A 24,925-nucleotide genomic window follows, 5' to 3' on the forward strand; every position below is an offset into this window, starting at 1 on the left:
CACATTTTTTGTATTTACCTGGATGGACTTAAAGAATGTTCTCCTTAGTAAAGTATTTCAAGAATAGAAAAACAAGCACTTGATGTACTTTAAATACAAATTTAAAACTAGTACATGAACTACAAGTCCATATGAGAAAAAAACAGTTAAATTCAATTAGGGGGAGGGAGAAAGTGGGTTTGGCAATCTCCCACCTATCAGGTACAATGTAGGGACATATGGCACACATCTGGGGTGAAGGACTCAACTACAACACAGATGTTACCTAACAAATGCAAACAATTTAGTCTAATCATATGTACTTTTATATTTATTAATCTGGAAAAAATAGTGAAATGAGAGAAGAAAATGTTGATGGAAGAAAATAAAGACAGCCAAATACTCTGTGTTTATAAACACTTAATGGCAGTCTATTACACAAGTGTTTTTTTTTTTTTTTTAATTAATGCAATATTCAAATATTTTGACTTCAAGTTCTCACTTCCCCTACTTCGGGTGAGATTCACATGCTATGCTAGTCTTCTTGCAGCTATGCCTGGGACAGGAGGACCCTCCTTAGTCTCTGAGAGGCAATGAGATATGGTAAAAAGAATATTGCCTTTGGAATTGAGCCTGGGAATGGTTCAGGTCCCTGCAAGTTAGGCAAATTACTTACCCTTCTTGAATCTCAATTCTTATACCTGTAAAATGAGGATAATAATCCTGATAGGATTGTTGTTGGATTAAAATAATGCAAGTAATGAAAGAATTTGATGACTGATCCCCTTCTTGCCCACAAGTTCGAATGAAGATATTCTACGAAGCATTCATTCTCCCTAGATAGGTTTTCCTCATAGTTTTGCTTTATGGCTCCCCTCTGGGACTCAGTGGGCCTTACTAGAGTTGTAAAGTCCTCACATGGATTCCATCTTTCTTCTCTTCTCCCTTCGTAGCCCTGAGCAGAGGTTTTGGGGCTGTTCCTTGCTCCAGAGCACTCCTTATTTAGCACTCAGACTTCCTACATCTGATAGCTTCCCCCATCTCTATGTGTTTCTAAGACCACAGCCTGTGGCTCAATTCTCCCATTTATCCACCAAGTCCAACCTCCATTCACTTAGGAGGAGCAAGGTGCCTGGCATATAGTAGATGATTAATACCCATTAATTTCCTTTCCTAGACTTGGAGGCTGTCTATTATACAGGCTGTTTTTACAGAGCTGTACTAGCTATTATGATTGCGAACACAGTGCTCCAAGAATCGTATTTTAGACATGAAATATCTTGCACATCACAAACTCAGTCTTTAAAACCATTAGCATCTGCACTTGGTCAATGAAACTGCCATTTCAGAAATAAATCTATGTCTATGTCCAGGCATCCACTGAATATGCCCAAATCTAGATAGTTTTTAAAAATGTTTGCAATCTTTCCCATGCATGGAAATGGAGTATGGGTGGTCCAGCTTATACTTGGTGGCCTTTTTCTGCACAGATAAAATTCTAAGACAATAAAGATTTTGATCTGATGTGAGTTCCTTTGTGCAAACAAACTTGCATAGCAAAATAGTGCAGATAAACCTAGATGAAAATGGCCTTTGCACAAATAAATGTAACTATATTATGTTTCTCTGGCATGAAAATAGATCAGATGGCAGAGGACAAAAATAGGTGACATGGTAACATAAACCGACTTGTGTAATCAAGAGGGTCAACGCTGACATTTTTCTCTCTAGACCTTTTCTAATAGTCTTGTTGCTAGGGCTACAATGTTTTTGCCAATTGCAACAGAATTGTCAACTCTAATGAAGATTAAGTAGCTTGCTCAAATAGATTTTTTTTTTAAAATAAGCGTCAGTGAATACTTCTGGCTTTAAAAGTCATCATCATGAAGAATGGAAAGATCTCTAAAGATCTGTTTTTAGAAAATATAACTAATAAAATTTGAAATTTAGTATAGTTTACATTTCAGGGTTATACTCTTTATTGTAGTCACACTGAAGAAAATAACCTGAAATAAGTATTTATAAATTAAGCCAAAAATAAATTCCCTAAAGACTGAGTAACTGAGGTTACTGAATGAACAATTCTTCTGATTAGCTGGAAAATTATATTGCATAATTGTTCATAAATTCACACCTGACTTATTTTTTAGGCAATATAAATAAGGTTTAGGATAAAGCTCTATACTTTGGTTTCTCCCGTTAACTGGTCAAAATCATCTGATAACATACTATCTGAAGAAAGTGTAAATACAAAGTCACCCAATAAGACTTGGTTAAGTTTTGCAAAGTGAAATACTACATAAAAGAAAAACTGCTTTAAACATTCAATTGCTGAAAGGATATAAAAAGTAAGAGAAAAAGGGTGAGGAAATACTACTTTTGATGTGCTTAATGGGGAGTCAGGAGTTTCCTTGGCTGAGGACATAAGAATTAGACCACCTACACTTCAAGAGTATGTACCACCCTAATTAATCCTGCAATTCTATTGTCAGAATAATTAAATTTATGAGAATTAAATAATTCATGAAAAGTGCTTAGCATGTGAAAGATTCTAAGTGCTTTTGACCCCTCATGTATTTATATTTTTGTAGCCAGAAATCTCAATGTTAATTTCCACAAAGAACAGCTGAATATTATGGTCTTTAGATCCTAAATAAATTCATCTTAATCTGAATAGTTATACCATTAGTGACATCTGCTGGAAAATATTATAGTTACAATGCTAAGTATTATATACCCATTCTGCCCTTTCGTGAATAGTATTGAAGAACAATTTTATACAAGTAAATGAAAACAGGTTAAGAAAACGTCTATGAGGATATTCACCTTATTTTTTCAATAACTTGAGTCTATAATCTAATATAGGTTAATGAACATGAGAAACATTAGTGCATTCTATTTTTTCAGTGTGCATGTTATATAGCAAAAAGATGATTTAAAATTGAAGTATAGATACTTTATGCTATTCTTTATTTTCTTTTGGAGAGTCTTACATTTTTGCCCTCACTAGAGTGCTGTACTGTTGTAGCTCACAGCAACCTCAAACTCTTGGGCTCAAATGATTCTCTTGCCTGTTTTTCATTTTTTTTTTTTTAAGTAGAGACGAGGTCTCACCCTTGCTCAGACTGGTTTCAAACTCCTGAGCTCAAGTGATCCATCCATCTTGGCCTCCCAGAGTGCTAGGATTACAGATGTGAGCCACTGTGCTCGGCCTTTTTATGCTATTCTCAGTCTCTTTTTATGTATCATATACCAAAGAATCTCCCTTCCTAAGCTTTCAGATCAAAGTTCACTGTGGGTTGTCCTATGGAGTATCTCAAAGAAATATGGAATTGAGATAAATTGTGAGAGAAAACTAATTTGAGAAACTATTAGTTTGGAGGATGGAGGCAACAAATGATGATGCTTTATAAGTAAGGCTTAAATATTAAAAAATCAAGTGCTCTGAGCTAGGGATTGAATATTTGTGACTAAAAGAGCAAACCGTGACCTACTAGAGTTGGCAAAGTACAACTCTTGAGCCAATCCATCTGGTTTTTGTTATTGGAACAAGGTCATGTTCATTCAAGTATTGTCTATGGCTGCTTTTAAGCTACAACCACCAACTTAAGGCTCTCAAAGCCTGAACTATTTACTAACTGGCCACTTACAGAAAGTCTGTCAACCCCTCCTTCCATCAGACATCCACATGCCCTCCTCACCATCTCCATGGGAGGAATATACTTCCTGGCCCCAATGAAGTTTGACTTGGGAAGGGAGGTTACTTTGGTCAGTGGCATGTTGGAGAAATGTTATACCTCTGCTTAAACTTTCTTGCAAAGGGTTGACTTCTCTGCTGATGCTGGGAGAAGGATCCCAAAGGCCAGGTAGTCCTTTCTGGGCTCAACTGGAACCTGTTTTCATTACCTATGATAAGCAAAACTGAGTCAGTCCAGGCAGGGTTAGAGACCCACCCGACTGTCTTAGAATCTTAGCCTCTTGTTATTTAATGGTATGGAAGCTGGTCAAAATCTTTTTTTTTTTTTTTTTTGAGACAGTCTCACTTTCACCCTGGGTAGAGTGCCATCGTGCCATAGCCCACAACCTTAAACTCTTGGGCTCAGGTGATCTTCTTGCCTCAGCCTCCCAAGTAGCTGGGACTATAGACTTCTACCACAACACCCAGCTAATCTATCTTTAGTAGAGACAGGGTCTCATTCTTGCTCAGACTGGTCTGGAACTCCAGAGCTCAAGCAATCCATCTGCCTCAGCCTTTCAGAGTGTTAGGAATACAGGCGTAAGCCACCAAACCAGGCCATCCAGTTACAATTCTTTCAGCTGTTGGTTTAAATGTCTTCCTCTGAGGATGAGTCTCAAGGTGATTTAAGAGGGTAGGGTAAGTTCATCTGGAGTTATAAACCAAAGCTTTTCCAATTTAGCTTTACCAATAAAACTTGCAGCGTGGCTCCTACTCAAATCCAGAATCCATATTTCTTTATTGATATATAATTAGTCCTTTGCCTTTTATTTTCCTCTCCCTTGTAAGATCTCAAGCTTTAGAAAGGCCAAGAATTGTTCCATTCATTCTGGTACTTGACACACCGTATTTTGCACATTATAGACGCTTGGTATGTCATTTTTGGATGAATATAGATTATGTGCATTTACTTAAGAAAAGTGAAGGCTAAATAAGTTAATACACACAATGAGCTTAGAACAGGGTCTAATTTTTTTTGTTGTTGCAGTTTTTGGTCAGGGCCAGGTTTGAACCTGCCACCTCAGGTATATGGGGCTGGTGCCCTACTCCTTGAGCCACAGGCGCCGCCCAACAGGGTCTAATATTAAGTTTAATAAAATTGACTTATTACAAAATAAGATTTAGAATAGGAATGAGATAAGACTTTTTAGAAGTCTGCCTTAAACTGAGATTGGAAAAATAGGTGAGAACTGAATAGAAATCATATACTTGATAAGAGTATTGATGAAGGCAAAGGAGTAAGTGTGGTATTTTAATATCTAAGAAAAACTAGGTTGACAATAAGCCTAAGAGTATAGAAAGGATCACATCCAACATTAGTTAAACTGAACTAATTCCAAACAATAGGTTATTTTAAGTCTACTGCTACGAGATGAAGGGGGTATAATCAAAGCTTATCCATTAGTACCTCAACTTATTCATTCAACTTTGTAGGCTTAGACCCTATAACCTCAGAGACAAAAGAAATAATTTGCTACTTTCAATCATTCTTTCAATAAACTATCTTAACACCACATAAATATCAAAATATTTTAAGACACACTATATACAAATTAAACTTTATTTCCTCATTTTCATTTAAAGCTTGATTTTATAAAATACAAACCAAAAAATTTTAAGAGTTCTGTATCATAGTAAATTAAACATTAGAAACACCCATGGCTTCATAGGTTCAATTTACATAAATTAAAATAGATGAAAATGTATTCAATATGGAAATTATACAATAAAATAAATGACAAAAGGACCTAATAAAGAAGTAATCTCATTACTTATGAATCATTACTTACTTTTAGGATCTATACCTGAATATTCATTCTTCTTTTGCTATATTTTATATATTTAAATTTCTCCCTACATATGTTGAGTCAAGCCACTTGACCAAAATGTCTGACTTAGGAAAGCACTTAGCTTTACAGCAAGTTTTTCCATCTACAGTTACCACCTTTAAAAAAATTAAATTACAATGCTGACAAAAATTTGCTGGCTCCCTCTGAACACTGTGCAATAAACTACGTCAATCCTATGGTTAAGTCAAATAGGCACTCCCAAAGTGGGACAATTACACATAGTTCAGTAAAGTATAACGGTTTTCCTTATTTAACAATTAACCAATGAAATAAAACATTCAACTATATATAGTTGATCTGGTTTCAGGAAAACCACATTTAAAAATTACATACTATGTGATCTGCCTCATCTCATCCTCAGTCACTGACAGGAATTTTGTAGGCCACCATGCTATTTACTTTGTGGATTGTAGTGGTAAATGAACGAAGACGGACTTCCTCAGAATTGGTAATGAACTGGGGTCCAGACTCTTCCCATTTTTCAGGTACAACCAAATCTTTGTCTGTATAGATCAGCAGATCAAATGAACCTAAATTGGGAATAAGATCATAAAAGTACATTATTTTTCACAATGAAAACTACCCTCCCAGTCTCTCTCATATTTTGTTAACCCATTGTTAAAAAAGATAGTTTAGCCTGGTTTCTAATCACTAATTTATTTTTCTCAATGGAAATTTCTTTTGCTAAAGGAAATATTGTACCTTTCAACTTTGTCTTATGAAAAATTCAAGTTTCTTTTCTTTAATGACAAATTCATTAAAAATAATTGGAGTATATAATCATGTGATAAAATATGAGGTAAATAATCATGATAAATAAGATTGAGAAGACACAATTACAGCCATAGTCTTAATTATACACATACATAGGTGTAGAAAATAAAGACAGTGAAAGAAATTACATCGAAAATTTCAGGAGTGGGTATTGTGAAGTATTTTTTCTTTCCTTTTCAGCATTTGCAAATTTTCTAGACAGAATATACAGTTATCCCCCTTCATCGTGGTTTCACTTTCCACAGTTTCAGTTACCTGTGGTCAAGTCAACACTGGTCTGAAAATATTAAATAGAAAATTCTGGAAATAAACAATTCGCAAATTTTAAATTGTGCAACATTCTGAGTAGCATGATGAAACTTTACGCCATTCCACCAGGAATATGAATCATCCCCTTTTCCAGCATACCCACACTATATATATTGTTTATCACTCACTTAGTACCTGTTCTGTTTTTTGGTTCAACTATTGCAGTTACACAGCAAATGTGTTCAAGTAATCCTTATTTTACTAAAAATGGCCCCAAAGCACAATAGTAGTAGTACTAGCATAGTTATAATTGTTCCATTTTATTATTATTGTTAACTCTTATTGTGTATAATTTATACATTAAACTTTATCACAGATGTAGTATACATGAAAAAAATTAGTACAGGATTCAGTACTATCTATGCCGTCAGGCATTCACTAAGGGTCTCTCTGTGGATAAGTGGAATACTCCTATTACTTTTGCTTTATTATGCTTTTCCCATTTATATTACAAGATATTGATAATTAAGAAAAAAATGTAACAAAGAATAAATGTAATAAAGCAGTAGCTTAATCTTTTCCCCAATAAATTTAAGACAAGAAGATGTGCAATGCTTACAAGAAACTTCCAATAGTGGCAGAAATGTCACTGTAGCTGTGATCTGCCTGATCACTGAACGGATTTCATCCTGGATAGCTTTCTGAGACTTTTCTCTGGGTGCACTGTCAAAAAAGCCAAAATTGATTAATTCACTTTAGGTTTTAATGAGTAAAAGAGTTGCAAAGTTATTCATATGATTAAATACCATCAAAATCAATAAGCAACACATAAAAAAGGAGTTTTAAAATTTATAATAAAACATATAATAATTCAGTCACCATTCTTGAGAACATAAAATTCTCAGATTATATCCTTCAATCAGTTTTTCAGTTGATTGTAAACGATTTTTAATAATCCATCATTTGCTTAAAGTTATTTTTCAAGTTATATTATTATTCAGAACTGCCTTAACTGAAAGTCATTTCAGTTCATAAAACAGTCTGTTTGCTATCTTTCCAGAAAAACAAACCCTAATATGGACTAAACACAAAAAAGGAGCTATTTTTAAAATGTAAGAGTATCCTTTGGATCTATAACCTGGTAGGCACAATACATATCCTTATTATTTATTCTTAACCACCTTTTAGGGTTCATCTTAGTATCAAGTCATCTAGTATCAGACTGACTAGAAAATTTGTCAACCACTTCAAGTCAGGAAAACTTGAGGATCTCTTAAAATAAAAAGCAGTATCTAAAATATTTAATTTGGGTTAAGTATTTTGACCATTTTAGTAATGTCTAAATTTCTAATTTTCTTTTATTGCAAATAACATATTAAGTTGTATATAAAATTGTTTTTATACGCTAAACATTTCCTAAAATAGACCAAAAACTTCAGAAGCAAATTAAATTTCAGTATGAGAAATGGTTCTGAGTTTACAGAAAAGCACGCCAGGACAATGCTAAGCCCTGAAATACAAAGGTGGGCATTTCCCATCCAGGGTGCCCTGAACCTTCAGAAGTGTCTTTGGAAGTTCATGGCATCAAACAAAGTATAGTCATGCTGCCGCTTAAGCTGTGTGAGAGTCTAAAATTATCCCCTACAGTTAAAAGTACCTTTGAACAATTCATTAAATGGTCCACCTAATACACTGCACAGCTTTGTATATACCACCATACTAAAGTTATAAAGTCACTGTACAATAAAGGCAATTATATTAAAAGTATATGATACAGGGTGTCCATAAAGTTCATCTATGATTTACACTGTAAAACCATTTTTTATTTAAAACATAACCGAGAAATAGACTATAATTTATATAAAACTAGTTCAATATAATTGAAACATTTAGTAATGAAAAGTCTTGAAAGAAAATGAAAGTGAAAATAACATAATATCTACTTACCTATCATCTTTTGCAGTCTTGTCACACTCAATATCAAACTGCCATCTTTCAAGGACCTCACCACTTTCAATATTTGAGATAACTACAACCAGTTTCTGAACTGAACACTTGTACAGCCAATCTGCAAGACACAACAAGGCATCTTTTTTGGTCCACTGCATTGTAAAGCAGCTCTTTTCTTAGGTATGTATTACTTCCTATCCTTAGCAAATACATTTCTACCACTGCTACTTTGCATGTCCTCCCACATGCCCCACTAGTAACCTAGCTTCGGTTTTCAAACTCATTTACAGTGAGTACTGAATATATGGTAGCTCCATCCTAATCCAAGGTGATGACAGAGGAAATGGGTATTAATCTAACTATCACACCAATAAATGAGAAATAATTATTGAATGGCTGTTATAAAAAAGATATATGGTGCAATGAAAGCATAAAACAGGAAAATTTGATCCATTCAGGGAGGCCTAGGAAGGTTTGAGTTTAGCTATTTGGATCAACAATACCAAATATGCAAAAGGAACAGGCCTTAAATACTCTAAAGGGAAGAACATATCACCAGAAGACTGAAAGCAGGCCAGTAAAACTGCAATGAAGAAACAAAGAATAAACAGGGTAATGCTGAATAAATAAATAGGAATTTATTTATGCAAAGCCAGGTGGGTAAAATTCTAAAAATTACACTTTAAGACCAGCCTAGTCATCACTGTGTTTGAAGCAGGGCATGATGTAATTAGATTTGGATTTCAAATTAGATTTGGATTTCGGAGATAATCCTAAATTTAGTTTTTATTATGCTTGTAGTATATAGATATAGCTACTGGATACATGGGGTCTGGAATAAGGAAAGATTTGAGTTAGATATAAGTTTGTGGGTTGACTACACAAATGTTAGTAAAGCTATGCACGTGTCAAGGATCACTTACAAAGAAATTATAAAGAGAGAAGAGGGCCTCAGAGTGAGCTTTGAATTAATCTTGGAAACTGGTATAGCATATTCAGGAATCAGCATATTTTTAAAGTGAAGAAATAGCAATCTAGCCAAATTTTGTAAATATTTAAGACTCATGAGATACCAAGCTCTCTGCCACACATTCTTTTTTAAACAACCCTTTAAAATGTAAAAACATTCTTAACTCATGGGTATTATGAAAACAGGCCACCTGTTTGATGTAGCCTGTAGACCTTGTGACCTAGGGCATAGCATATTTCAGTAACTTTTTATTATAATAGCTCTGAAAAGGAAGTGATTACATGGTAATGTGAAGCAGATTTGGGTTAGGTGGTAATTTGTTCTTTTAAAATTGGAAAGAGGAAACCAGTAGGAATAAGTAAATCAAAACAAAGAAGAAAATACAGGAGGGAAGAAATAGGATAAAGACCCTAAAAAGCTAGAGGCCAAGGATGTTGCTTAACATCCTATAATACACAGAAAAGCACACAAACAAAAGAAACATACAAGCTGAAATGTTATACAAACAGAAGAAACATACAATCTGAAATGCTGTACTAGAGAATAAACTCTATATTCCTTTGACTGTCAGGCTTGAAACACAACCTGCACAAATGTTGAGAGATTCCATTCCTGTAGGTAAAATGGCAGGGTAATATTAACAGCTTATTTACAGAATAATGTAGCTTACAAGACAGGCACCAATCTAACAAAGTTTAGATGGTCATCTTCAGAAGGGCATATTAAAACTGAAGTTTAAAAATTTAATTAAAACTGTCAGAATGAAACAAAAATTTGAACAAAAATTCTGAACAAAAATGAATGATTCCTAAATTTAAGAATTCAAAGGAGAACAAGATAGCCACTGTAGAATGGGCAGCCATTTTAGAAGACCAAATGAGAAAACATTTGATCATTTGAAAAATCAGAAAATTGTGAAAGTGAAAACTATTAAGAATTTTAGAAGGGAAGAAAGAAATTGATGGAGAATAAATATTCATCCAACAGGTAATACAGCAACTTCTTGAGGTAAGGGGGGGGGAAATGTTCAGATAGAAAAACCTTACTGACTTACAGACAGAATTTTAAAAAGACAAAATGAAAACAGGTGAAAAAGAAAAGTCTACTAAATGTTGTTATTTTGTTAATTACTTTTTTTTAAGTTTAGTACCTTGGTTGAATTCAGTGTTAATTTCCCTGATCTTAATTTAATAACATTAGACTCCTGTAACTTAGTTACAGAAAATCAGGAATATATAGTGAATATGTTTTCAAATATGTAATAAACACCATCATAATTATATAAAATTGCAATTTGTTCCCTATGGCCATATTAGTGGCAAAAGCCATTTCTAAAGGAATTATTTGATGGAAAACTTTTGTTAAGCCATGCCAGATTCATAACATCAAAATATTCAGGCCACTCAAAATATAGTGAGGAAGGATGAGATTTCTTTCTATGTATATTATTCACTTCCTCCAGGTGAAGAATCACTATATTTGAGATGATAGTGTGTTTTACAATTTTTTGTACAGAGCTGAAAAATGACCATTTAAGATGCTAGGAAATGTAGATCCTAGAAGGTCTGCAAAAGTCAAATTGTTTACAATGATTAAATACCTTTTAGCTGTTCCACCACATTGTTTAGGTATTTTTTGAGCTCAACATCAGTAGTTACAAGCAAAGTGAGTCCATATTTCTGCACTCGAGTAAAAGTTTCAGATGGATATATGCCACGCTGATATAAAATGCTGTTGATGCCAAATGCTGAAAGCAAAAGAAATGTTATAGAGAAGCTGTTACCACTTTTTAACTATAGAAAATAAAATGTATTTAGATGTGGTTATGGTTTCATTAACACTATAGTTGTAAAAGACTACATATTTTTGTGTGTTCTGCTGAAAGCAGAATAGGTACAGACTGGCATTAAAAAAACCTTAAAATCTTGCTGCTAAGTAAAAAAGATACCTGCATTTATGTGGCAATAAAAGAAAAAAAATGCCAAAGTGCATTAATCACTGCCAAATTTCACTTCCGTGTAATTGAAGACCAAATTCAGATTATGTGGTTAGAGGATGTCAAAGACGGCTTTGGCATCCGAGCTGGCACCTGATTGATTAATCCAGTGCCTCAGGCAAGCCTCTCCCTCTCTTTACTCCTCAGAAATCTATTAGAACCTACAGTTAGCCTGGCGGAGAACAGAGCTTCCCCAAGTCTTGCACCCTACCACCAGCCTCAGAATCACCGAAAGCAAGGCCTTGGTAAAAGTACACCCTGTGCCTGACCACAGTCACACTCCGTCCTAAATCTCGGGAAATAGGGGGTGGGAGCATTTGCACTTCTAACGAACGCTCCAGAGAAGCTACACCGCGAGTAGGCCTCAGCAGCACCTAAGCCTCCCGGCTCCACCTTCAGCAGCGCGTCCGGAGGAGGCGCCCGCAGCCGCCTCTTCCCCCGTTACTCATATGGAGCTGGAGGCCCGGGGCCGTGAGGGCTTCCCCAGACCCAGAGGCCAAGCCACTGGCCTGCGGGGCCGCCTGGACTCAGCTCTCCCCCACCCGACCTGCGCGAGGGCTTACAGAAGAACTCGGCAACGATTTCGGCGCTCCCGCGCAGGGTGATGCCCTGCTCCCGGGACAGTTGCAGCGCCATAGCCAGGCACGCGCTTCCAGCCGCCAAACAGCAACCGGAGCAGCACCCTCAGCCGTTCCCCGCCAATCGTTTCAAAAGTAACGACGCAGCACGCCGTCGCACGCAGGCGCGAGGAGCCTCTAAGCCCCGCCCCGCGCGGAGGGGTCCTGCCCTTTGCCTCTGGCGTCCCACGCCTTCCCCGAACGTCAGATTCACGCAGGCGCAGTTGGTGGATGGGCGGGTCGCGCCCTTCCGGGTAGTGACGACTTCGTGGGTATTTGTTGATAGTTGTCTGTGGTCGCGGTGGCAGGAGAAAGGAAGATGTGCGATCCCAGTTCTAGGGGTTGCCGCGTAGCGCTGTGGACTGGGCGACAAGGAGCACAATTTCTGAATCTAAAAGTGTAACGGATACTTTCAAACAGATAACTGTTTGCCAGCCCTGCCTGGAGTTGCCCCAGTGGTCCCTAGCGAGCAGTCTAAACTTCTGCCAGATTCTTTGGGAATTTAAAAACCAACTGCGTGCGCGGCAGCTAAGCCACAGCTTCAGAGGATCTGTTTCTGTGAGAGACCGTGGCTTTGCTGGAGAAATTGGGTTAGATACTGAAGGGACGAGCCGCATCCGCTTTTCTGTCCTTTGTTCACGTCTGTCCTGGGCTTAGGGCCCCTTTCGGTGGCGGGGCACAGTATGGGAAGGCTCGGGGATGCGTCTGGAGGTTGCTTCTGTCCAGCCCGCTCAAGCTTAGGTGGCTGGCCAGCAATAAGGTCACGTTATTTGTAAGGCCCATCAACATTGAAGAATTTTTCAGTGAATTTTGACTCAAATTCAGTAACTTTTCGTGTTAGGGTGACAGATACTAGGGAAATAGTGCACAATTAATGTTCATGTCAATTGTGAAAGGACTATATTCTAAAGCAGCTTGGAATCTTATTGTAAAATGAAGCCTGAAAAACTTTTGATGTTCACCAGACATACTGTTACTTAATTATATGAGAAATAACTGAGTGTGTAACTTATGCTGCTGCATAACCAATTACCATGAATTAGTGGCTTTAAAACAACACTTGTTTATTTTTTCAGTCCTGTAGGTCAGAAGACTGGGTATATCATAGGTGGATGTTCTGCTCTGACTCTGAACCAAAAGTAGGCTCTCATCTGAGGTCTGAGGTCTTGTTTCAAGCTGTGTGGTGATTGGCAATTTCTTCCTGGTTGTTGAAGTGAGGTCTGTGTTAACACCTTGCTAGCTGTTGGCCCCAAACTAGTCTTGTACCTTAGCCAGGTATCCCTTTCAAAGGCCTTTACATGTTTTCCAGTCTCTGACTTTTTAAAAATAATTTTTAAACCCTAAGTCTGTGACATATTTAATCTTTCTTAAATGTTAATGTATTAAGGAAAATTTTTTTGACCCCTTAGACTGTGTAAGGACCTGCTCTTAAGTATTTTCGTTCTTTCTTTTTTTTTTTCTTTTTTTCCAGATGTAACTCCAAACAGGATCCAAAGAGGAGTTTTAAAAATCTCTTCTCTGGGTTTTATGGAGATTTACTCTACCTTTCTGTGTTAGCTTCTTAAAGCACTGCATCAACCTTAAAAGGGCACAGGAAAGGGCGAAGTATTTTCATAGCATTTCCTAGTGCTACTTGAGAGCATTTCTTTCATTGTAAATAATTACATAATAATTATGTAAATAATTATAGAGCTTTCCTGCACCAAAAATAAAATCATATCAAGTTAGATAAATCTGAAAGTTTACTGTCAAACAAAAACTACAGGTCACAATCCAGGAGACTTCAAACCAAGTGGTAAGTAGCTTGCCAAAGAGCAGTTACAGCATAGGTTATAAAATATGAAGAAGGCAGTATTTTGATCTTTTTCATGATTGATATTCATGCATTTATGCATACATTAAGACTTCTTTTGATTTGGGTTTGGGGTTTTTTTTTGGGCAAATAGACCTGTGTAAGTTGTTTTGTTTATAGCCAATTGGCTTAATTTCACTGAATCATACTGACAAAAATGTAAAGCTTATGTTTTGTGTTTGTGACTGGAGATAGTGTTTCAGGAAATCGGGATGATTTAAATTTTGGTTATGTGCTTCTGATCAATTTGCGTTGGGATATAGCTAAACTTTGACCTCCATTTTTAATGTCTGTAAGATCCATGATGGCATTTAGTGGGTTCTTAACAAATGCTATATATTTTTTGAATGAATGAGCATTTGAGTATTTGTCTAGGAGAGCTTTATGGAAGAACCTAAAACATTTTCTAATTAGTAGGTTGGATGGATGAATGAGGTCACTTTTAGGGAACTTTGGGTACCTATCTGAGTTGACTAAACTGGAAGAACCAGGGATTTGTAGGTTTTTCAGATTGAAATAATTAAAGGGGCATTTTTTCCCCTAATATTAATGATGGCAGTCTGGACTGTTTACAGGGCAGTCTAAGGTAATGGTCCTCAAACTTGAGTGTGTAGAAGAATCTGTATTTTTCAAATTCCTAGATTTTAGTCTCCCTTCCCCAAAGCTAGTTCTGTCCAATGTGATAGTAATTAGCCGCAGGTGACAGTTAAGCACTTGAAATATGCTGGTCTGAATGAATAGATGGTGCAAGTGTAAAATATAAGATTTCAAAGATTTAGTATTAAAAAAGAATGTAAGGTGTCACATTAATATGTTTTCTAATTGATTACATATTGAAATTTTATTTTGCATGCATTGCATTAAATATATTATTAAAATAATTTCACTTGTTTCTTTTTAGTTTTTTAATGGAACTACCAAGACATTTAAAATTACTTGTGTATGGTGCCCCATGATCGCATTAATGTACACAGCTATGATTTAATAAAAAAATAAATAAATAAATAAAATAAAATAAAATTACTTATGTGACTCATCTTACATTTCTATTGGACAGTGACTTGTTTTAACTGGCATCCCCAGTGATTCTGATGCAAGTCTTTAGACCACTCTTTGAAAAACAATGGACTATGGTGGATATTTTAGCACAGGGCTGGGAAGTTGAGAGCTTGGATGAAAAAGATGCCAGAGAGGTGGAATAAGAAGGGGTTCATTAGGGAAAGACATTTTGAAACAAGAATTGAGTTGATGGCCGAATATACTGAAAGAAATAAATGGTAGTACAGATAAGCCAAAAGTGCCAAGCCTATAATACCATGTATAATCAACAGGCCCTGGCAGGAAAAGCTGCCCAAACTCTGAGCTTGTTCTGCTTTTATTTATCAGAATAAGACTTGAGATTCTAAGAGCTTTGGAGGGAATTCTTCGCATTAACTTTTTGGAACTTGATTTGGCATGGACTCCATCTTATCAAAACATGCACATTTATCTTTATAGAGTTATTTCTTAAAAACTTTCAGTTACTTGAGTTTTTTCTTCACAATTCAAGGAAATTGTTTTAATGCATATTGTTTAAGGGGAGGCTATTTTGATAAGGAGTCTGTCCAACTAAGACTGTTTTTCAGAAGAAAATTCAGAGTACGTAACCAAACTCATATTAATAAAAGAGGTAACTAGAAGTGTGTCATAAACAAACTTATGTTTCATATTAGGGTGCTAAAAACAGAAATATTCAGTTTCTAAAGCTAGGATCAAAGGAAATTTTAGAATGAAGGTGATAACTAATGATTTAGTTGAACAACCTTATGGATAATGAAACAGGTCCAGAGTGGCTGGATAGTTCATCTAAGGTTCGGTATCTAGTTAGTGGAAGTTTTAGTAGAGAATCTAGGCTGATTTAGTCTTAGAGTAAATTATATATTTTTAAAAACATGATTAAAAATGCTTCTTTTTAAAGTTCATTTTTGAAAAGATTAACAGATTTTAGGCTAAGGGTTTTTACTCAATAATCTGTACACTTGTCCAAAAAATGGCAGTTACATAATGAATTTCGTGTCACTATACCAATAGTGCCAGAAGATGGCACTGTTTACATGTAAAATAATATATTTTAAACTTCTAGTACATGTGTATGTGCCATTCAATATAAAATGAAGGAAAAATGAATTTAGTAGTTTCTAAGGTAGTAATAAATGTGGAATAATTCAGATAAAATGTTGAATCATAATATTAACGTATCACAGAACTGTTATCCTTTAGTATATGTACACACACACATACTGAAAACATAGGTACAGGTTGCCCATCCTTAATCCAAAATCTGAAATACTCTAAAATTAGAAATTTTTGAAGTTCAAAGGAAATGCACATTGGAGCATTTCAGATTTCAGATGCTGAACAGATAAGTACTATTCCTAATTCTGAAAAAATCCAAAATCATAACCACTCCTGATCCCAAACGTTTGGATAAGGGCATACTTATACTATGTGGGAATAGTATATATATGATATAGTATGCATTTAATTTACATCTCCTCACTTGGAAAAAGAAAACATTTTAGATAATAAAAGTACTATTTTCATAGATTTTGAGAGTTTTTCATCAAATTGCCAGTAGTTATTTTATTTTTGAAGCCAACACCTGAAATGGTATATTCTAAATTTGATAAAACAGTAGCAGATACTGTGATCGTTTTAATAAGACATTCACCTACCAAATTTTGAAAAGTCTTTTTGCACATAAGCTATTTAACTATATCAGTTTAGGGAATGTGCTTTATAAAAAATTATTTTTGTCTGAAAACTTAGAGATGTTTGTTACATGATATGCCTATAAATATATCCATATTATTTTCCACTTTGTGTGAAGGACAAGAATTAAATCTGTAATTTTTTACTTTTATTATTTAAGATTTTAATGATATTTGCATTTTTTCATGGGCTTAACAATTAAACTGCATAAGGTAACAGCATTACTGTGTTGATTTTGAATTATATCATCGCTTTATTATGTCAGTGGTAATGTGTAGTCATTTAGTAAATCTTTTCATAGCTTAACAATGGCTACATACCTAAAGGTATAATTTGAATGGTGTGAGATAATAGATTATATTTTCAGACTTAATATACACTATATATACACATTTAAGAAATTGAATATACACTATGTGAAATATATATTGCATAGATCATATGTTATATAGAACGTGTGTGTGAGAAGACTACGTTCTGCTGTCAATTGGATTTGACAGCACAGTACGTATTAAAATATAACTGAAATTCAAAGCAGCTCAGAAAAATTTCTGATATGGAAACTGCCCACACAAAAGTTCTAAGAAGAATTAAGAAGTCATGGCCCTACTAAAATTAATATCATGAAATTTAAGGAGTTGAATGATTTTATAATTACATGTTAAATTTGGTCATTTTATACCTGTAGTACATTTTCAGGTGATTGCTTCTAAACATATTGTATGTGGGATTATTGCTATTATTGCTTAATATGTAAATATAGGTGAATTAGTTCTGCTAATAAAACTAAAATGTTTGAGTAAGTAGAAAAATATTTTTAAGGAGTTCTATACATAAAATAGATTACAAATTTGAGTCTTTCTCAAGTATTTGTCTCAACCATTTTATAAAACATTTTTGAGAAGAAAAAGCTTTCTGAAAACATAAAAGATCACTTTATATTTTTCCTATTTAGATAAACTTGGGCTTTTTCAACTAGAAAAGTTTTCTTAGAACTTGCATTATAGTTATAGCTCATTCAAACAATACAATAGTCAAGCCATATTTATCAGATTAAAAATCAGTCATGCACATTAATTTCATAATTTATGCTGGAGCTTTCAACTTATAAATTGAATGACAGTGATTTTTATTCTTGAATAATGTACATAACCTTTTTATCATCAGTCACCAATGAAAAAGGCTTTCCAAACTCCAGAGGTTTTGGTTTAAAGTTGGAGATCAAGTGGACTCAAAATTAAATGATGTCTTTTCATGATTGCTTAGTCCTAACTCAGTTATAAATACAGATGCTAACTTTTTGCATTGAAATAAATGGCAATTCTCTGTTAAGGTAATTTTTCACATGATCCAGAATACGCCTTTTTAACCTGTGTTAACATCATTAAAATAAAACTTGAAGAAAAAGTTTCATTTAACCGATATACCTCCCAGAGCAGTCTTGCAGACTCTAGTATGAGGAATAATAGACTAGCATTTGTATGTTTTAACATGTATTCGTAAAATTTTGAAGTTTCAATTTAAGATGTGGTTATAAGTTTGTATTATCAAAAGATAATGAGATAGGGGTTTTTTTGGTTTGGAATTTTATATTGACTCATAAATTTTGAATTATCCTAAATAATAAGATTCTTAGTCTCCGTTGCAATATTTAATTCTCAAAAGCAGCCAAAAATACAACCATAACATAGAAGGCAAATATCTTAGGGACTTAGGACATTACTGTTCCTGGGATGCCTGCCTACCTGTCTTACGAAAAAGCTCAGACATGTGGGAAAGGCAGGTCATAAGTCTGCTTGTGCCCCAAGTACACTTGTCTATGCTTGTGGGAGACTGAAACATGGAGGAAGGCTTTGGAAGAACTCTGGATATATGAATGTACTTTTCTCTTCTCTTTCTCAAATATCTTGTCCAAAATAGTGTATCCCTTCAGTAACAGAAGTGTAATGGATAAACCTATATAAGTGTAGGTTATTTATCTCTAAATTATAAACATTTTCCTCATAGTGTTAGGCATTATTTACACACGTACACACAAATTATACATGGTTGTTAGAAATTAAAAACATGAGAACAAATAATTAAAAAATTCTTTTTTATCATTAGAAAACATTTGTATTTTCACATAATGTATTAATATATTAAGACATACGTGCAAATATGCTTCAATACTTTTTAAAATCTTGGTTTCATCATTTTTGAAAGAGTGATATAAATGTCTGATACCTCAGGGGTTTTTTGTACTCCTCTGGGGAGTTTGTGTTTTTTGGCCATCATTGCTAAAAACAGATACATCATAAAGATACGAAGATCCAATTTGGAGAAAGTGCACTGTTGACTTATTTCTTTTTATTTACCTGTATTAGCAATTATGCCAAGTTTTGTTGAAGAGGGAATATTAAATTTTAATTTTACTTGTTCCAATTAGGTGTTCTTACAAGCTAATTAAAAGGTGATCTATGAGATTTTTATAATTTTAACAAAAGGTCTAAAAGCAAGAGTTTAAGCAGTTTTTGTGACCCAATTGTTAAAAATATCAAAGCACAATACATTTTATTAGTTGAGAATTAATTTAACAAATTGTTGCTACCTTTTAATTAGTTTTGGAACTAATTTGTAATTTAGAAAAATTATAAATAGTTTAGAGAAATCTGTGTCCAAATTTTTCTTTTTCTTTTGTTTTTGGAGACAGAGTTTCACTTGTCGCCCTTTGGTAGAGTGCTCTGGCATCATAGCTCACAGCCACCTCAAACTCTTTGGCTCAAGTGATTCTCTTGCCTCAGCTGCCAAGTAGCAGGGACTACCAGGCACCTGCCACTATTTTTAGAGACAAGGCTATTTTTAGCAACAAGGTCTCCAACCTGTGAGCTCAGGCAATCCACTGCTTCGGCCTCCTGTGTCCAAATTTTTCCCTTGTGCAGATGGGAAGTTTGTCTTTGCTCAGTGAGTAGGGTGCCAGCCCCATATACCGAGGGTGGTGGGTTCAAACCCAGCCCCGGCTGAACTGCAACCAAAAAATAGCTGGGTGTTGTGTCAGGCGCTGTAGTCCCAGCTACTCGGGAGGCTGAGGCAGGAGAATCGCTTGAGCCCAGGAGTTGGAGGTTGCTGTGAGCTGTATGATGCCATGGCACTCTACTGAGGGCGATAAAGTGAAACTCAGTCTCCACAAAAAAAAAAAAAAGAACTAGTTAACTCAAACATGCTCTCCCAGTAGCATGAGTGACTTTTGAAAACCATTTACTTGCTCATTAATTTTAGGAGTCACCTTTTCTTTGAAAAACGGAATGAAGAAGTGTTGATTTTTCTGACATGGCTAGATAGCACAGTATTGCAAAGAGATAGGACCAATAAGTCTGGAAAAGTTGACCTTTATTACTTCACGATCATGACCCATGACATTCTGACATGCAGACTGAGTATGCAATATCAGTCTATTTTTTAAATTTTAGTAAAGATTATCTTATTATTATTATTATTATTTGCAGTTTTGGCCAGGGCTGAACACATCATCCCCAGTAAATGGGGCTGGCGCCCTACTCCTTGAGCCACAGGCGTGGCCCAGCTTACCTTATTTTTTTTTAGTTTAAAGATAATGTAAGTAGAAAAGTTGTAATATTCTTTCTGGTACCCCAAAGGATTATCTTGTGTGCCTGTTTGAGGTCTGACAATTAAGTTCATGAAATCATCCTAGAAAAAGCACCACACACCTTATTGGTGAATATCACTATCGTTACCTTCAAAGTACTGTTTTGGGAAACTATGTACCAATGTCAACTTCTAGTCCATCCTTCAAAGCAGTATTGAACTATTTTCTGGAATGACTATCAGAGCTGTCACTGTACAAAGAGCTCACCCATGAACAAAAGCAAAGAAGAGTTGAAGTTTGCCAAGACTTTCTGGAGAGGCTAGACAATGTTTGGGGCCAGTTATTACTGATGATGAAACATGGGTGTGCCAATACAACCCTGAAACACAGCGTCAAATTGCACAATGGAAGTCAACCAATTCTCCAGATCCGAAAAGTCCTGTCAGTCCAAATCAAGCATCAAAATGATATTGCTAACCTTTTTTTTTTTTTTTAATATTAGAGGGGTCATTCATTAGAATTTGTACCAACTGGACAAACAGTTAACCAACTTTACTATTTGGAAGTGCTGAAAAGGCTGTGTAAAAAAGATGAAAATAAACTGAACATTTTGCTAACAGCTCATGGCTCTTGATGACAGTGGCACCATCTGTGTAAACAAATAACTGTGTTAGAACACCCTACTCACCTGATCTGGCTCCCATTGACTTTTTTCTTTCCCCAAAGATAAAATATTGGAAGCAAGACGTTTTGATGACATTCAGTACATCAAGGGTCATGTGACCACAGCTCTGATGGCCATTTCAGAAAAAGAGTTCCAAAATTGCTTTAAAGATTGGGGTAGGAGCTGGCATTGGTGCAGAGCTTCCCCAAAGTAGTACTTCAAAGATGACCATAGTGATAATTCAGCAATGAGGTATTACTTTTTCTAGGATGAGTTTGCAAGCTTAATTATTAGACCTTGTATTCCACTTTGGAAGCCATTAATTTGAAGAATGTATACAGAAGTGAGGCACCCTCTGTTGGGAATGGTAATGTTCCTTGCTTATCCCCTCCCCCAGGTGAAGGTATAATTAGGATGGCTGACCTGCTTCCCCATGTGGAAATCTCAGCTATCATTCTTTATGCTGGACTCTCCCAAAGCTTGCTGTGAGGCAGATACATTCTTTCTCATTGGGAAGGAATACTTCACACTTTTGAACCCTACATATTTACCACTTAAATATGCTCAAGACAAGAATAAAGCTCTTTTAGGAGTTTCATTAAAGTCTTATGTGATGAAATTCTACTGGATCTTATGAAAAAGAACTTTACTGTTGGTGGCATAAAGGTGGATATCATGGTGCTATTAAAGAAGCAAGAATCTCCAAGCAGTCTACCAATAGTAGAGTCCCCAGCCAGATATGGCACAAAAGGATGTCACCCTAGCATGTCTAGAGAGACCTTTTAGAACAGACTATCTGGACAATTTAAGAATTATATATGTATATTTTCCTCACCTGTAAAATAGGGTAACAATAGTCCTTGCCACATAAAATTTTTGTAAGTATTACATTATCTAATTCAAATGAAGCTTTAGCTTAATGCTAATATTCCTGTGGTGGTTGTTAGTTGTTGTTGTTACTTAGATGGCTTTTCACTCACTAGTCCATGCATCTTTCCTGGGTTCGGTGCATGGTTAGTGTAGGACAGTGATTTTCAACAGTGCCATGAGAGGACATTAATTTTAAAGATCATTAATTATTTTTGAAAGAATTTCAAAGCACAGTAAATATATTCTATTTTTTACTCTCGCTCTCTCTTTTTTGTTTTGATCAACATAATTTAAGGGTGCCACAGAAGTTGAACTATAGGTTCAAGTGTGCTGTGTGATAAAAAGAAAAGGTTAAAAAACACTGGTTTAAGATAACAAAAGGGGCCTTAGATAACGCAAATTAAGTCAGATGGGGACAACCACTCTCTTGCTGTCATGACAGAAAATATAATGATGATAGCTAGCATTTATTGAGCACATACTTATCTGCCAGGCACTCACCTTTATGCTTTACAGGAATTCACAACCTCATGAGTTAAATATTACCTGGATTTTATAGCTGAGGAAACTGAGTTACAAAAAGAAGCTGAATAATTTACCCAAGTTAACCCATCTAGGAGAACTGAAGTGAAATCCAAATAACCTAGATGATAGCAAAATACGAATCCTGAAAGGTAGAAGGTCTGACTATATTTAGATAGATAATCTACCTAAGGCAAACTATAGTGGGTCCTTATAACCCATCTTTTTTCCATCTTGGATGTGAAATTCATGAAACCCATCCTGCAATTCAATCCAGTGGAACTGAAAGGCTGAAAAATCAGAGTTGGAGCAAGGAATCGAAGCCAAAAGTAGAAGAAGAGAAACAAGAGGTGGGGTCCCGGGTAAAATGTTGGCTCTTCTGGCGAAGAGTTGGCAGCCAAAAGGGCACCTTGACTAGAGCTGCAACAGCAGAATTTTTTTTTTTTTAATTTGGTGCATTAAACAAATGTTCTGGCTGAGGACTGGAAGGGTAGTTGAAATCTAACCTCCTGTTTGATTTACCAACTCTATTGATGGTTCTGGCAAAAGAAAATAAGAACGTTTAGTACAGTAGGAATGTATAAAGGTGACAAATTTAAAGGGTATATTGAAAATGTGTTCAGGTGTGTTAGGTGAACTCTGAAGATTAATCTGGATTCTTTGGGATCATAATGGTGATGATAAGTTTGTGGCATTGGATTAGTTTTCCTTCAAGTGGTTTTAGGCCAGGAGAAGAAAAGATCCAGGGAGGGGATTTGGAGGCAATAACAAAATGACACATGGAGAAAGAAGAGGCAGGGAAGAAAACTCAGAAGGAATGGAGACATAGGAGGCAAATCAGGAGAGGAATGTGTTAAGAATGTAATTAGGTGGGAAAATATTATTTTGGTAGTTTAGTACATGAGAGAATGACTCAGCAAACTCGTAGATTCTGTGCTTAAAAGATCTTTGGTGAATTAAGGGGAAGAAATTTGAATCATGTATTAGGGATAAAAATACTATTTTTCAAGGAGTTTAGAAGTGAGGGATAAGAAAATGGAAGGTAAAATTTTGTAAAAGAAGTGGAGAGTGGGAGATCCAATAAAAATAATTACTGAGTCTTGGGAATTTTATTATTAAGATATGTAGAGGAAAGATTTCACAGTCCAAGTGTGAAATATAAAAACTGAAGTTGAAAGCTGGATAGTTGTAACTAATAGAGCCAGACCCAGAGGCCATGGAGCTCAATGGCATCAACGTGCTCAGGGGGGAATAAGCCTCAGAAGAGACAAATCCCTCTTGGAAACTGAAAATAAGGAAGAAAGGAGAGTTGAGGTTATAGGTAAAGTCTTATTTTTTTTTCCTGGAAATTCAAATGAAAGATGATGTTTAGCTTCTCAGTGGAAGAAGAGACAAGATAGGGAAGTGGAAGAGGAGAAAGACAGAGTTAGATAAATGATAAGAATTGGAAAGATTTTGGAGGCAGCCATGGTGGGGAATGGGTTGAGAAATCAACCAAGGAGAAATAAAAATACAGAGCACTGTACCTCAATAGACATTTACTGAGCATTATTTATCCTATGGTGTGGTGATGTATAGATGAAAAAGGCGGAAAAAAGAGTCTTTGTCAGATGAATCTAGTTGGGGAGTCATTATACAAAGAAAGCTTACATTGAGGTACAAGACGGGAAACAAGTGAATGTATACAGTAGTTGCAAAAAATTCAAAGATAGCCAAAGGAATGTTTCTTGCAGTATGTAAAACTTGAAAAGTGCTTAGAACTTTGGATGGCAAAGATGGCTGGCATTTAGGGAAGATTTAATGGAGAACATGAATTCCAGTCTGGGCCATAAAAAAGAGGTAGGAAAAAAGCCTTCTTAGGTATAGATATATAGGGAGGATATCACTGATACCAAACTTAAAATCAGTGGAACTAAAGTGTGTTAGCATCAAACTAGCTCAATTTTCCCTGGGACAGTCTTCATCAGATGAATCACGTGTAGATCCTCTTTATACAGAGCCTTGTGTGGCAGGCTAAAAGTTTGGACTTTTCTCAGGAGACATTAAGGAGCCACTGAAAGTTTTTTTAGAATTATATTATGTGGACTGGGCAACTATAGCTCAGCGGCTAGGGTGCCAGCCACATACACGGAGCTGGCAGGTTCAAATCCAGCACAGGCCTGCCAAACAACCATGACAACTGTAATCAAAATATAGCTAGGCATTGTAGCGGGTGCCTGTAGCTCCAGGTACTTGGGAGGCTGAGGCAAGAGAATCATTTAAGCCCGAGAGTTTGAGGTTGCTGTGAGCTGTGATGCAACAGCACTCTACTGACGGAGACATAGTGAGACTCTGTCTAAAAAAAAGAAGAATTATGTGAACAATTTAATTAAAGTTGTGTTTTAGTAATATTATCATGGCAGAGGTGAATATGGATTAGAAAACATATAGTGACAGTCCAGGTATGAAGCACTCAAGACTTAATTATTTTAAATTATTCTTCACTGTTTAAATATTAGTGAGTACCATAATTACCGTAGTTTTGCCTCATCATCATAGATTCATCAATTCTCACCTACC

At 35.6% G+C, this 24,925-nt stretch overlaps 1 protein-coding gene, 1 non-coding gene and 1 pseudogene across 2 annotated transcripts; all 3 read right to left on the minus strand.

Annotated features, from left to right (window-relative positions):
* Positions 1-5,262: 5,262 nt before the first annotated feature.
* On the minus strand, positions 5,263-12,249 carry MAD2L1 (mitotic arrest deficient 2 like 1). The gene is made up of 5 exons (XM_053573259.1): positions 12,068-12,249; positions 11,109-11,255; positions 8,536-8,656; positions 7,208-7,311; positions 5,263-6,095 (listed from the first exon to the last, which is right to left on the minus strand). The coding sequence occupies exons 1-5, from the start codon at positions 12,138-12,140 to the stop codon at positions 5,923-5,925; spliced, it is 618 nt and encodes a 205-aa protein (XP_053429234.1). The 5' UTR covers positions 12,141-12,249; the 3' UTR covers positions 5,263-5,922.
* The window catches only part of LOC128590217 (14-3-3 protein zeta/delta-like), a 95,540-nt pseudogene continuing 82,803 nt past the window's right edge, over positions 12,189-24,925 (minus strand).
* On the minus strand, positions 13,591-13,713 carry LOC128593357 (small nucleolar RNA SNORA26). Its single transcript, XR_008382337.1, has one exon. It is a non-coding gene; the product is annotated as a small nucleolar RNA SNORA26 (small nucleolar RNA).

This window comes from Nycticebus coucang, chromosome 1 (genome assembly GCF_027406575.1).
Source record: "Nycticebus coucang isolate mNycCou1 chromosome 1, mNycCou1.pri, whole genome shotgun sequence".
In the NCBI taxonomy this organism is placed as follows: Eukaryota; Metazoa; Chordata; class Mammalia; order Primates; family Lorisidae; genus Nycticebus; species Nycticebus coucang.